Raw genomic sequence first — 12,219 nt, 5'->3', positions numbered from 1 at the left:
TATGGTATAATCACATAGTTGTGCTTTCATCACTTCAATCATTATTAGAGCATTTTTATTATTTCAACAATAATAAACAACAAAAAACAGATAAACAAGAAAATTCTTCACCTCTCTCTCTCTCTGTTTCCCCTGCTGTACATAGCTATTATTTCTGGGTATTCTTGCACAATTATTTATTTGTTTATTAAGCAGTTTTATTTAGATATCTTCACATACCATTTGATCTGTCCAAAGTGTATAATCACAGTGTTGTACATTTATCATCTCAAAAATTTTAGAACAATTTCATTACTCCAAAAAGAATGAATCCACACCCCTTAATATTCCTTCATCAGCTCTACATAACCACTAATCTAATTTCATCTTTATAAATTGATTTGTATTTGCAGTTTAAATAAATGACATCATACAATATGTAGTACTCTGTGTCTGGTCTCCTTCACTTAGTATAATGTGGGGTTTTGTCTGATATTAATATTTTGTAGTATTAATCTACGTTTGCTCAGCTTCAAAGAAAAACAGTCATATTCAATGTTACCATATTCATATTTCACATAATATATTTATATTTCACATAATATATTTAGTTCATAAAGCACAATCATACAGTATTTGTTCCTTTATGTCTGGCTTGCTTTACTTAACATAATGTCCTCCAGGTTCATCCATGTTTTCATATGTTTCACCACGTCATTTCTTCTTACCACTGAATATTATTCCATCGTGTGTATACTCCACAGTTTGTTTATCCATTCATCAGTTGATGGAAACCTGTTTCCAACTTTTGGCTATCGTGAATAATGCTGCCATGAACATCGGTGTGCAGATGTCTTTTCTTGTCACCGCTCTCAGTTCTTGGTATATATGAAGGAGTGGTATTGCCAGGTCTAATGGCAAGTCTATATTTCAATTTCCTTAGGAACTCCAAAACAGTCCTCCACAGTGGCTGTAACATTCTATATTCCCACCAACAGTGAATAAGCATTACTATCTCACCACATCCTCTCCAACATTTACAGTTTTCTGACTTTTTAATAGTGGCTAGACTAATAGGTATGAAATGATCTCTCATTACAGTTGTGATTTGCATTTCCCTAATTGCTATCGATGTTGAACATTTTTTCATGTGTTTTCTTTGCCATTTGTATTTCTTTGACTAGTTTTCTTTTCAAGTCTTTTACCCATTTTTTAAACAGAGAGTTTGTCTTTTTATTGTTGAGTTGTATGATCTCCTTATGTGTCATGGATATTAAATCCTTATCAGATATGTGATGTTGAAATTCTTTGGTGCCAGAGCTTTTTAAAAAATTGCGGTGAAAATTTTTTAATTTTCCTTTTCATAATGATTTTTTAAAAATAAAACCCGCATATAAAAAAAATATGTATCTATCACCTGCTAGAGTGTTCACTTAAGACTCATCAAAATAATTTGTTCTTTTCTGTTTCAGCAATTCAATACAACTTTAAAAATACTTATTACCTTTTTACAGGTGGTTAATAGTGAAAGATTCCTTTTTACTGTACATGAAGCCAGACACTGGTGCTATTGCCTTCGTCCTGCTGGTAGATAAAGAATTCAGAATTAAGGTGGGGAAGAATGAGACTGAGACCAAATATGGACTCCGGATTGATAATCTTTCAAGGTAAATATTTCAAGTATTTTTAAAGATTTCTACTAAAATCTCTTAAAAACATTAAAATTTTGCTCCAACTTTAAGTGAAGGAGGTAAAACAATTTATATGTCAAAAATTTGCTATTTAGAACTCATTCTCCATCCAGAGTAATGAAAATACCTTCTCCTTATATATATATATATATATATATATATATATATATATGTTAAGAACAGAATACTCAATGTGCAAGAGAGTCAAAATAGATGCTCCCCTGGGAAGATGTATACCTATTTTAACAAAATTTACTATTCAGTAGTTGCATTTTACCAAACATGTATTTAGTGGTGATAATTCACATTTAAAAATAAAATAAAACAAAATTTTGCCTTATATATTCACATCCTTTCATTAACAAACACTTAAAAGTGATTTAATTTATAAAAATTCTATTTATACATAGATTTTAAGAAAGATGTCCTGAAAGGATACTCAAGGGTACATTTGGGTAGATTTTATTAGTGAGTGTGTGTGTGCGTGCATGTGTTTATATATATATTTCTTTCTGGAAGACAGTAATTATACCATGTATGTGTCCTTCTCTGTGTATATGCAGTTGTCTCTCTATAGTTCAACCTCATTTATTTGAATATGTATTTCTCTCATTACACACATTTATATACCCAGACATATATAACTATTGACGTGTTTGTGTCTGTATATGAGTGTAAAACAATACTGAAATTCCTGACCTTCTCTAGCAAGCAGAAGGTTCAGGATTGGTTATTGGAAATGTAGTGGTACATCGTTAAAACTTCTTCCTGGTACTGCATTCCTGTTCTCTGGAGGGCAAGAGAAGTCAGGCCACAGTTCTCATTGGTCTCTGTAACAGTTTCTTTCCTGGCCGCCTTACCTCCATTGCCTACCCTCGCCCACTCTTCATCACTGCCAAGGGAATCCATCCAAATTGAGATTCCGTCAGCTTCCTTCCTGGTATGAGCTCTCCCCACCATTTTATCAAATAAGTCCAAATTCCTCCATTCCTAATCTCTGACGCTTTATCTCTCAGAGTTTATTTGCAGCCCCTCCCTAGTGTAGCCTCTCAGGTTCTGTGGGGCAAGTTCTCTGTACCGCCCTTTCTCACACCTTTTTTCCTTGCCTTTTCACCTTTGCTCTTCCTGCCTCCTTGTTTGCCCCCCCCAAACACACACACATCTCTCATCCTCTTCCTGTGACAAGGCCTCCACTTGTTACTGATCTCTTCCACAAATCTTCTCGGAACTGGTTTTTGGAGGCAGGGTGGGGTGATGGGGCGAGCACCCTCCGTGCCCTCTCACCCCCACCGCAGGGACTCCTCCAGCTCCACCTTGTCTGTCTGCCCCTGCCTCCACAGCCAGCAACATCAGGCACGCTCATGGCTGCAGACAAGAGCTGAGCATCAATCTCTGACATATTGAGGGGAGCAGTTTGGGAGCCCCTGACCTTTATGAGGAATTATTTTAGGGTCTATGAACCTAGCCCCTTCCCTGCTTCTCATTAAGATCATTGCATTCCCCCCCAAAACAATCTCTCCCTCCTCACGTATATTGGGGAGTGAGTGAATTTTTGCCTAAATGGCAGGGAGACAGCTGGTTCCAACACCTTATTTTCCTCTGAACTTCACATTTTGGTAACTTATCTCCCCCCTTGGCATTAGTCACCAATGATGACACTTGGCATCTAATAATGTTTTGTAATCTCTTACCTTGGTTTTTTCCAGCACTTACAAATCTGTAGCAGTTTAGGGATGGTTTAGTTGTTAGTGACAGAAAAAGCCCACACGAATTGCTGTATACCAGAAACAAAATTAGCCAGTTGTATTGTCTTCCAGCTTGTCAGATTAAGTCACTGAAGTACATTTTCCCTGTGCTTCTCATCTCTGCCTTCTTTGGTGGGTCTGTTCCATCCTCAGGCTGGTCCATTCGGGTAGAAAGATGACTGTCCCAATATTCACACCAAATTCAGTGGAACGTCTTTGGATTCTCTCTTTCGTTGGGTAGAATTGGATCATGTAATCATCTCCAAACAAGTCTTTGGGATCCGTGTGATGGAATATGCCATGTTGCTTGGCGTTGGTTGACTCAGAGTAGGGAAGGACATTTAGATTCCCTAAAGCACAAGTAGGATCATATTTCCAGAAGGCAGGGGAGTGAACACCAGGTGGCAGAAAGGGAAATGTTCTCTGTACGAGCCAGCAAGTCTCTAACCAACACTTAGGAGTAGGACCTTGCCTCACACCTTTTTCATTATTCCCTTCGCAGACTTCCACAGATCTAGTGTTTACAGTAAGAACCTTTATGTGTGTTTATATAAGTGAATGAATGAATAAGTAACCTGAAATTTTTTTGTAGTTGGTGCCAGGGATTGAACCCAGGACTTTGTACATGGGAAGCAGGCACTCAAACCACTAAGCTACACCTGCACCTGAATGTTTATTTTTTAAAGATTTATTCTATTTATTTATTTCTCACCCCTCCCTCATTGTTTGTGTTTGCTTGTTTGCTATCTGTTGTTTGTATCTGCTTGTCTTTTTTTTTTTTTTTTTTCAGGAGGCACCGGGAACTGAACCTGGGACCTCCCGTGTGGGAGGGAGGAACCCAATCACTTGAGCCATCTCCAGTCCCTGCTTGTTGTGTCTCTCATTGTATTTCCTCACTGTGTCTCCATGTTGCATCATCTCATTGCATTAGCTTGCTGTTCAAGCCTGTTGCATGAGCTTGTTGTCTTGCTCATCTTCATTAGGAAGCACCAGGAACAAAACCTGGGACTTTTCATGTGGTAGGCGGGCGTCCAACTGCTTGAGCCACATCCACTTCCCCTGAAAATTTATTATTATTATTTTTTAAAGATTTATTTTATTTATTTCTCTCCCCTTACCCCCACTGTTTGCTGTCTGTGTCCATTCGCTGTGTGTTCTTCTGTGTCCACTAGGCATTCTTGTCATGCGGCACCAGGAAACTGTGTTGCTTTTTTTGTTGTATCATTTTGCCACATCAGCTCTCCATGTGTGCAGGCCTATCCTGGGTGGGCTGTGCTTTTTCTTGCAGGGTGCGCATTCCTTGTGCATGGGGTACCCCTATGCAGGGGGACACCCCTGCATGGCAGGGCACTCCTTGCACGCAGCAGCACTGTGCGTGGGCCAGCTTACCACACCGGTCAGGAGGCCCTGGGTATCGAACCCTGGACCCTCCATATGGTAGGCAGATGCTATCAGTTGACCACTTCCCTGAAAATTTATTTCTAATGCACTGAATATATTTAGAAATTGTATAAAAAATTTTTAGTAGTCTGCTTTTTTTGACATAAATATTAATCTAAATTTTTTAACATATTTGCTGCAGTACCAAAACAGAACATGTTTAAACCTTAAATTTGTTTTAAAAGTAGAACACAGTATGACCATATTTTTCTACATTTTGCTTTTCTTTGAAGGACACTGATTTTAAAATGCAACAGTTACAGACATGCTCGATGGTGGGCAGGGGCTATAGAAGAATTCATCCAGAAGCATGGCTCCAACTTTCTCAAAGAGCATCGATTTGGATCTTATGCTGCTATGCAGGAAAACACTTTAGCTAAATGGTAAGGTCTTTTTGCTCTAAGACAATCAAGGTAGTCATAACATTTATTAATAATATTACAGTAGTCTAAATTCACCTGGAATCAATTTTGAAAATTGTGAAAATATATTATGCATTATTTTAACAAAGAAGTCTCTTTTTGAGGCAGTTATAGCGCTACCTGAGCATAGATTAGTTTTCCAATTTTTGTTTTTAAGATTTTTCATGGTCAGCTTGAGATAGCTAGCTTTAGATTTTGAAGTCTGATTTTTAAAGGTGTCTGTAACTTGCTAACGTCACACACTTTCTTAATGATGTACATAGAAGGTTTACTTAAGTCATTAGTCATAATTTAGAAAGGAAAATTTACTTGGTACATATTTCTTTCCTGAAAAATCACATTTAACCTGTTTTCCTATCTCTGCATTGGAGATGCTGTTTTAAGTCTTAGAAGAGCAACCCATGTGTGAGTTTAGCAGTAAGAATTCATTTGGCCCCACAGTGATGCTGAGGCTCAATTATTTGTCATTCTCTCAGCAAAAAAAGAATCAGATTGCTAACTTTTGTCTACTTACCATCTTTCATAGGTAGCAGATAGAGGGCATTTTCAATCCTTCTCTTCCAGTTACAGAAAGTAAACTAGCAGTTAAGTCAGACTCTAAGCAGTGACTTCCATGATTTGCTTTGCCATTGGATATATTTGTATTCTTTTTTTTTTTTTGTAAAACAAAGCAAAACTTGTCTTTCAGGTATGTTAATGCCAAAGGATATTTTGAAGATGTGGCAGATGCAATGGAAGAAGCAAAAGAGGAGATTTTTATCACAGATTGGTGGTTAGTATTTGTCCATGGGAATTTTACCTGGAGGCCTCTATGTTTAGGAATTTTGACAACAGTGGAGTGCTGTTCAAGAATCATACGTTATGAAAACTGGCAGTACCCACAAATTGTTTGGCCAAAGTCTCAACCAATTAGCTGTAATAGACTCTCAGTCAAAGACCTTTTCCAAAAACTTGGCATCCAACTACACGCTTAAAATATTTAGCCTGAACAATTATATTTTTGTCTTTCCATGTGGAAGGATACACCTAAATATTCATTTTGGTAAAGATTTCATTGCAATGCAGTTGTGGAACGCTATGGAAAATCATCTTCCGTGGGCGCCTTTCCTCGTTTTGGTGTGTCGGTCACTGAATTGCGGCTCTTTGATGTTGAAATAGTTCCATTTGCCTGTTGCTGTTAAGAAGTGCTGTGCTATGAGGGGGCCTGCCAACTCCTCTGGCAGTACATCAGGCTTCAATTCGCTGACCCTTTGGAGGTCTATGAGAGTTATGATGCTTATTAAAGTCACCAGGAGTCCCAGCGAAAACTGATTTCGCTCTTGGGACATCTTCTTCCTGGAATTGATGTAGGCTTTGTAGTCTGACTTCAGTTCCAATTGCCTGTCTGCCTGGACAGTTAAAACCCATCTCAGATGTCAAAATTGGCTACAATGAAAATAAAAATGTCTAAAATGTGTTTTCCTTCCAAGAATTCAGTTGCCTATAGTGCCCCTTGTTTTTTTCTATCCTGTTTCTTACCAAAAGGTCCCTTGTATGTGAACCATAAAAATGTCTTCATAATTTACTACCTTCAAATTCTAGATTTTTGAGGTAGGGACAAGTAATAGGAATGTGAACCCATCTTCCTCTGCTGTTTTTCAGTGGTATGGAAATCTGTAATTCTAAAACTGGGTTTCTCAGCTGTAGCACAAGTAGCAATCTGAGCAGATAGTGTTCTGCCTTTGGGAGCTGTCCTGTGTATTGTGGGCTCTTTACTAGCATCCTAGCCTCTCCCCGCTTGTTTCCAGCAGCAGCCTCCCAGCTGTGATAATCACCATTGTCTTCAGACATTGCCAAATGTCTCCTGGATGGTAAAAATCTCCCTGTTTGGGAATCACTGATCTAGAGCCAATATACGAAGTGTGTGATTGTCAGTGTGTCTATGCACCTGCTCATTCTCATGTTTGTGGAGGAGCTTAATACTGGCCTTTGTGTCATTGCCAAATTTGTCTCCTAACCCAGTTACCAGGAAGGAAAATTATTTCATACTTAGGAGCTTTCTCCTCTGTTGAATGTTTTGTAAACATGCATGGGAATAAATGCAAATTTAATATGGCACTATGTTCCTTTTAAAAATATTTCTGAAAGTTTGGCAAAGACATGAGGACAACTGAAAATAGTTTTTCCATTGAGTGCATGTTTTCATGCTTTATGCAAGAAAATAATACCTCTTTTGAAGGTTCTGAACACTAAAACACACAGACACTCATTTCAACATCTAAAGAGATGAAACCCTGGTGTTTTCACTAGGATAACGTCTTGTTACACCATGCCTCCTGAAATAAGACCTTTGCAGTAACTTCCTGCAGTGAAGAAAACCCGTCAGGCATGATCTACTGCAAAAGGATGCATGCAGAAACTTAACCCAACCCTCAGGTGTTTGGAGCTGAGAGAGTGAGAAGCATAGTTTGCGGATACACTCACCTTTAAGAAGCTTCTAATCTAATTCAAGAAATACCATATACTTAAGTGAAAACCATATTAACATGCTTCCAGAACAATTAATCAGCAACATGGGCAGATAGGGTGAATGAGAAACGACCTGCTTAGTTCTGTTTGTTCATGAATTCCTTTAACCACCATTTGTGTCATTTGGTTTTAGCACCATCCATTGATTAGTTTATCTGCTCTCTCATTCCTGTGCTCTTTTTTTCTTTTTAATATTTTTTTTATTTATTTCTCCCCCATCCCTCCCATTGTCTGCTCTCTGTGTCCATTTGCTGTGTGTTCTTCTGTGTCTGCTTGTATTCTCATTAGGCAGCTCCAGGAACCAATCCTGGGACCTTCCAGAGTAGGAGAGAGGCATTACTCTCTTGTACCACCTGTTCTTCTACATCTTATTTTCTCTCCTTTGTGTCTCTTGTTGTGCCATCTTGCTGCATCAGCTCTCTGTGTCAGCTGGCACTCCTACAGTTTTCCCACGTGGGGTGGCATTCCCATGCAGGGCGGCACTCCTGTGCAGGGCAGCATTCCCACATGGGCTGGCACTCCATGTGGGTCAGCTCACCATGTGGGCCAGCTTGCCCTCACCAGGAGGCCCTGGGCATCAGACCCTGGACCTCTTGTATGGTAGACGGGAGCCCAGTTGGCTGAGCCACATCCGTTTCCCTCGTTCCTAAGCTTTTTAATGAACACTCACTCTGTGTCAGTTATTCACTGTCTCAAGTACTGAGCTAAGCTATAAAGATGAGTGAGTATCAGCCTCTACTCTGGAACAATATAGAGTCAGAAGCCAGGCATAAGACAAAGGATTGGGGAAAACTCAGGGAGGAGGTCCAACAGAGGAGAAGGCACAGAAGAGGCAGAAGAGGCACAGGGGAAGGGGCAGCAGCTGAGCTTGCAGGAGCTGTGGAAGCTTCATGGAAGAGAATGCTGGGCTGGGCCTGGGTGGTGGATAACCAGGTGAAGACATTCAAATGGGCATTTTAGGCAGAGGGATAGCCAGGACCAAGGCATACAGGGGCAAGAGAGCATGCATTTTGTGGGGAGAGCAAAAGTTGTGTGTGGTATATGAATAGGATCTGTTGGAACTGTAGGTGGAGACAACACTCAAAATATAGGTTAGGGCTAAGTTGCTAAGGTCAACTGCCAAGGAGTTAATCTGTGAGCACTGGAAATCCCTGAAGATGTTTAAGCTTGGGAGTAGTAATCAAATTTGGTTTCCAAAAGGGACCATTTGGGTAGCAGTGTAAAAGATGAATTGAAATAGGTTCTGGGGACCACTTAGCAAGCTCTGGCTGGTTTCCAGGAGAAAAGTAGTGAGGGTCTCAATTCAGCCCACCTTAGGGGCCTTTGCCCAGTCATTACTGCCTTTGGGCAAGTCATTTGCCCTTTCTAAGGAATAGTTTCCAGGGCTTAGTGGAAGGAACATTAACAACAATAGGTGCTGTTTATTGAATTCCTGCTAGGTGTTACAGAGGAGAAAAGTAAGACTCAAGGAGGCAGGGGAAGACACTGCCCAAGGTCACAAAGTTGGCCGATGCCCATGCTGGTTTTGATCCAGGCGTGTCTGCTCCAGAGCCCACGTGTCCTGGAGCTGCCCCTCAGCAAGTAGGGGTATTGCCTGATGTCCCCGGTCCCTTTTAGCTTTAAGATTCTTTTGAGATAGAATTGTTCACATGTTCTGGGTAAAGTAGTAATCAGACATGAGTAGATTTAGTCAGGAGAAATTTTCTGCAAGAGGTGCATTCTGAGGTAGACTCTTAAGTTAGAAAAGAGTGATTCGTTAAACTTAATCTGAAAGTTACTGTGAAGTGTAAACCCTAGTAGATGTTGAATTAATGAGTATTCTTCACTTTGTTTGTCCAGATCAACCAATCGAACACTTGTGTGTCTTTATGCGCTTGTCACCTATGAACTAACTATAGTGTTCACTGGACTAAGTCCTAAAATGAGCTAGGACACCAAGATGTGCCTTCAGCCCCATTGCTGTATTGCCATGTTCCGTGGGGCAAATCCAAAGAGTGACCTCAGCGTTCCTCTTGGCCAGCAGGGAAGATGTGTCGAGCATGTGTGCAGCGTCTGTAGGTTGGTTCTCTGTGGTGGTGCCTGCTGCAGCCTCTGCACCAAGTCTGTGCTTTATTGGGTGCAAAGTAGACAGACTGAAAAAACAGGAGAATGAAAAAGATAAACAATGTGCAGAGATTTTTAAAAAGGGGGGGCCAGTTGGAAGGGGAAAAGAAACAGAGAAGAGGTAAGAAATTGGGCTGGAGACAAAGGTAATAAGTTTTAAAAATTCACTTCATTATTGACTGGCTCATAAGCCAAGACAGATAGTAAACACTTTAGGCTTTGCAGATTACATATGATTTCTGAAGTATATTCTTTTTTGTTTGTTTGTTTTTCTTTACAATCTTTTAAAAATGTAAGAACTATTCTTAGCTCACAGACTGTACTAAAAGAGACCTGGGGCCAGGTTTGGCTCATGGGCAGTAGTTTGCCCACTCCTATCTTAGAGGTCACATTTGAATTACAGCTTTTTATCAATATTAAGAGCTAAATATATACTTAACTTTTTAAAGAAACTGTCAATTTGTTTTTCAAAGTTGTTATACTATTTTACATTTCTCCCAGGAATGCCTGATATTTCTGGCTTTTCTACGTCATTTCTAGCACTGGCTTTTGTCAGCCTTTTATAATGTTTAGCCATTCCAAAGGGAACATAGTAGTAATATCTTATTGTGGCTTTAATTTGCATTAACAACATCTTATCATGTTGAACATATTTTCTTGTGGGTTTTGGATATTTATCTAACCTCTTTGGAGATGTGTGCTCAATCTTTTGTCCTCTTCTTTATTAGGTTGTTTTATTTTTGAGTAGTAAGACATCTTTACACATTCTAGTTACAAGTAGTTGGCCTCCATGGCTTCTGATGAATTATTTGAATTTTTGTTCCATCTCTCTAATGGATTGGTTTTCTTTTCAATATTTTGTACCTGTCTAATTTAGTTTTTAGCAGTTTGACTGTGATGATTGGGTTTATTCTCTTTGGAGTTTGTTGAGCTTTTTGCATCTGTTCATGTCTTTTAACACATTTGAGAAGTTTTCAGCCGTTATTTCTGAGACATTTTTCCTGAACTTCTACCTGGGAGAAGAAAGACACAAACATTAGATCTTTTGATTTTTTTCCACAGGTCTTGAAGCTCTGCTGATATTCTTCAATCTTTTTCTTTCTGTTGTTCAGATTGAATACTTTTTATGTCTATTTTCAAGTTCATTGATTCTGTCCTCTGTCATCTCTATTCTGTTATTGAGCCTATTCAATGAGGTTTTTTTTTCTTCTTTTTTGATAATTTTATTTTTCACTTTGAAAATTTCTATTTGGTTCTTTTTCTGTTTTGTTTCTATTTCTTTTCTAAGACTTTCTGTCTTTCCATTCATTACAAGAATGTTCACCCTTACTGGAGCATTTTTATAATATCTGAGAAAGACGTAAAGTGGCTAATATTCCAATATCATTTATATCTTGTTATTGGCAGCAGATTGTCTTTTTCCCATGCAAGTTGAGATTTTTTTCTGGTTCTTTGTATGTCAAGTAACTTTTAAATTATATTCTGGATATTCTGAATACGATGTTATAAGATACTAAGTCTTGTTTAAATACTATAGAAAATCTTGATTTTCTTTTACTTAAACAGGCAGTTGACCCAGTTGGGTTCAGGCAGAAAGTTTCAGCCACTTTTCAACAGATGTGATTTTAATATCAGTTTTTGTTTTTTGGTTGCTTTCTTAAAAGATTTATTTTATTATTTATTTCTACCACTATCCCCCCTCAGTTGTTTTTGTGCTTGCTGTCTGCTCTCTGTATCTGTCTATCTTATTTTTTCTTAGGAGGCACTGGGAACCGAACCCAGGACCTCCCATGTGGAAAGGAGGTGCCCAATCACTTGACCCACCTCCACTCCTTGCTTTGTTGTGTCTCTCATTGTGTTTCCTGTTGCATCGTCATCTTGTTGCCTCAGCTTGCTGTCTTGCTGATCTTCTTTAGGAGGCACCGGGAACCAAACCTGGGATCTCCCATGTGGTAGGCAGGTGCCCAACTGCTTGACCCACATCCGCTTCCCTTAATATCAGTTTTGTTTGCAAAACTGATCTGTTTAGATCAGTCCCACTGTGCCACCTAATGGTCAGTCTAGAACTTAGGTAGTGGGCTATGTTTCAGTTCTTAAATCCTTTGGTATGCTGTTTAAGATCAAAGCCATGCCTAGGCAGCTTAGGAGGGAGCCAAGGAATTCACAAACAACTTTATAGGGTTGCTTTCCAGTTCTCCACATTTTGCCTTTTCAGTCCTCAGGCTGGAAAGATAGATCTTTATATACCCTGCCCCATTATGCACTTTCTGTAATGGCTCTTGGGTCAGGAGCCAAGCCATGAGTGTTTATATCACTCTCTCCAGACCACAG

At 39.3% G+C, this 12,219-nt stretch overlaps 1 protein-coding gene across 9 annotated transcripts in view; it reads left to right on the top strand.

Moving 5' to 3' along the window:
* Positions 1 to 12,219, top strand: part of PLD1 (phospholipase D1) — a 248,749-nt gene that overhangs the window by 116,235 nt on the left and 120,295 nt on the right. For all 9 annotated transcript variants that reach the window (XM_071214611.1, XM_071214613.1, XM_058295292.2 and 6 more), the window contains 3 exons: positions 1,494 to 1,646; positions 5,089 to 5,238; positions 5,966 to 6,049. In XM_071214611.1, the coding sequence (XP_071070712.1) occupies positions 1,494 to 1,646; positions 5,089 to 5,238; positions 5,966 to 6,049 (387 nt within the window). The remainder of the gene's footprint in view (positions 1 to 1,493; positions 1,647 to 5,088; positions 5,239 to 5,965; positions 6,050 to 12,219) is intronic.

Source organism: Dasypus novemcinctus, chromosome 4, assembly GCF_030445035.2.
Source record: "Dasypus novemcinctus isolate mDasNov1 chromosome 4, mDasNov1.1.hap2, whole genome shotgun sequence".
In the NCBI taxonomy this organism is placed as follows: Eukaryota; Metazoa; Chordata; class Mammalia; order Cingulata; family Dasypodidae; genus Dasypus; species Dasypus novemcinctus.
The sequence above is the reverse complement of the archived record's forward strand: the minus strand, read 5'-3'. Positions and strand labels throughout refer to the sequence as shown.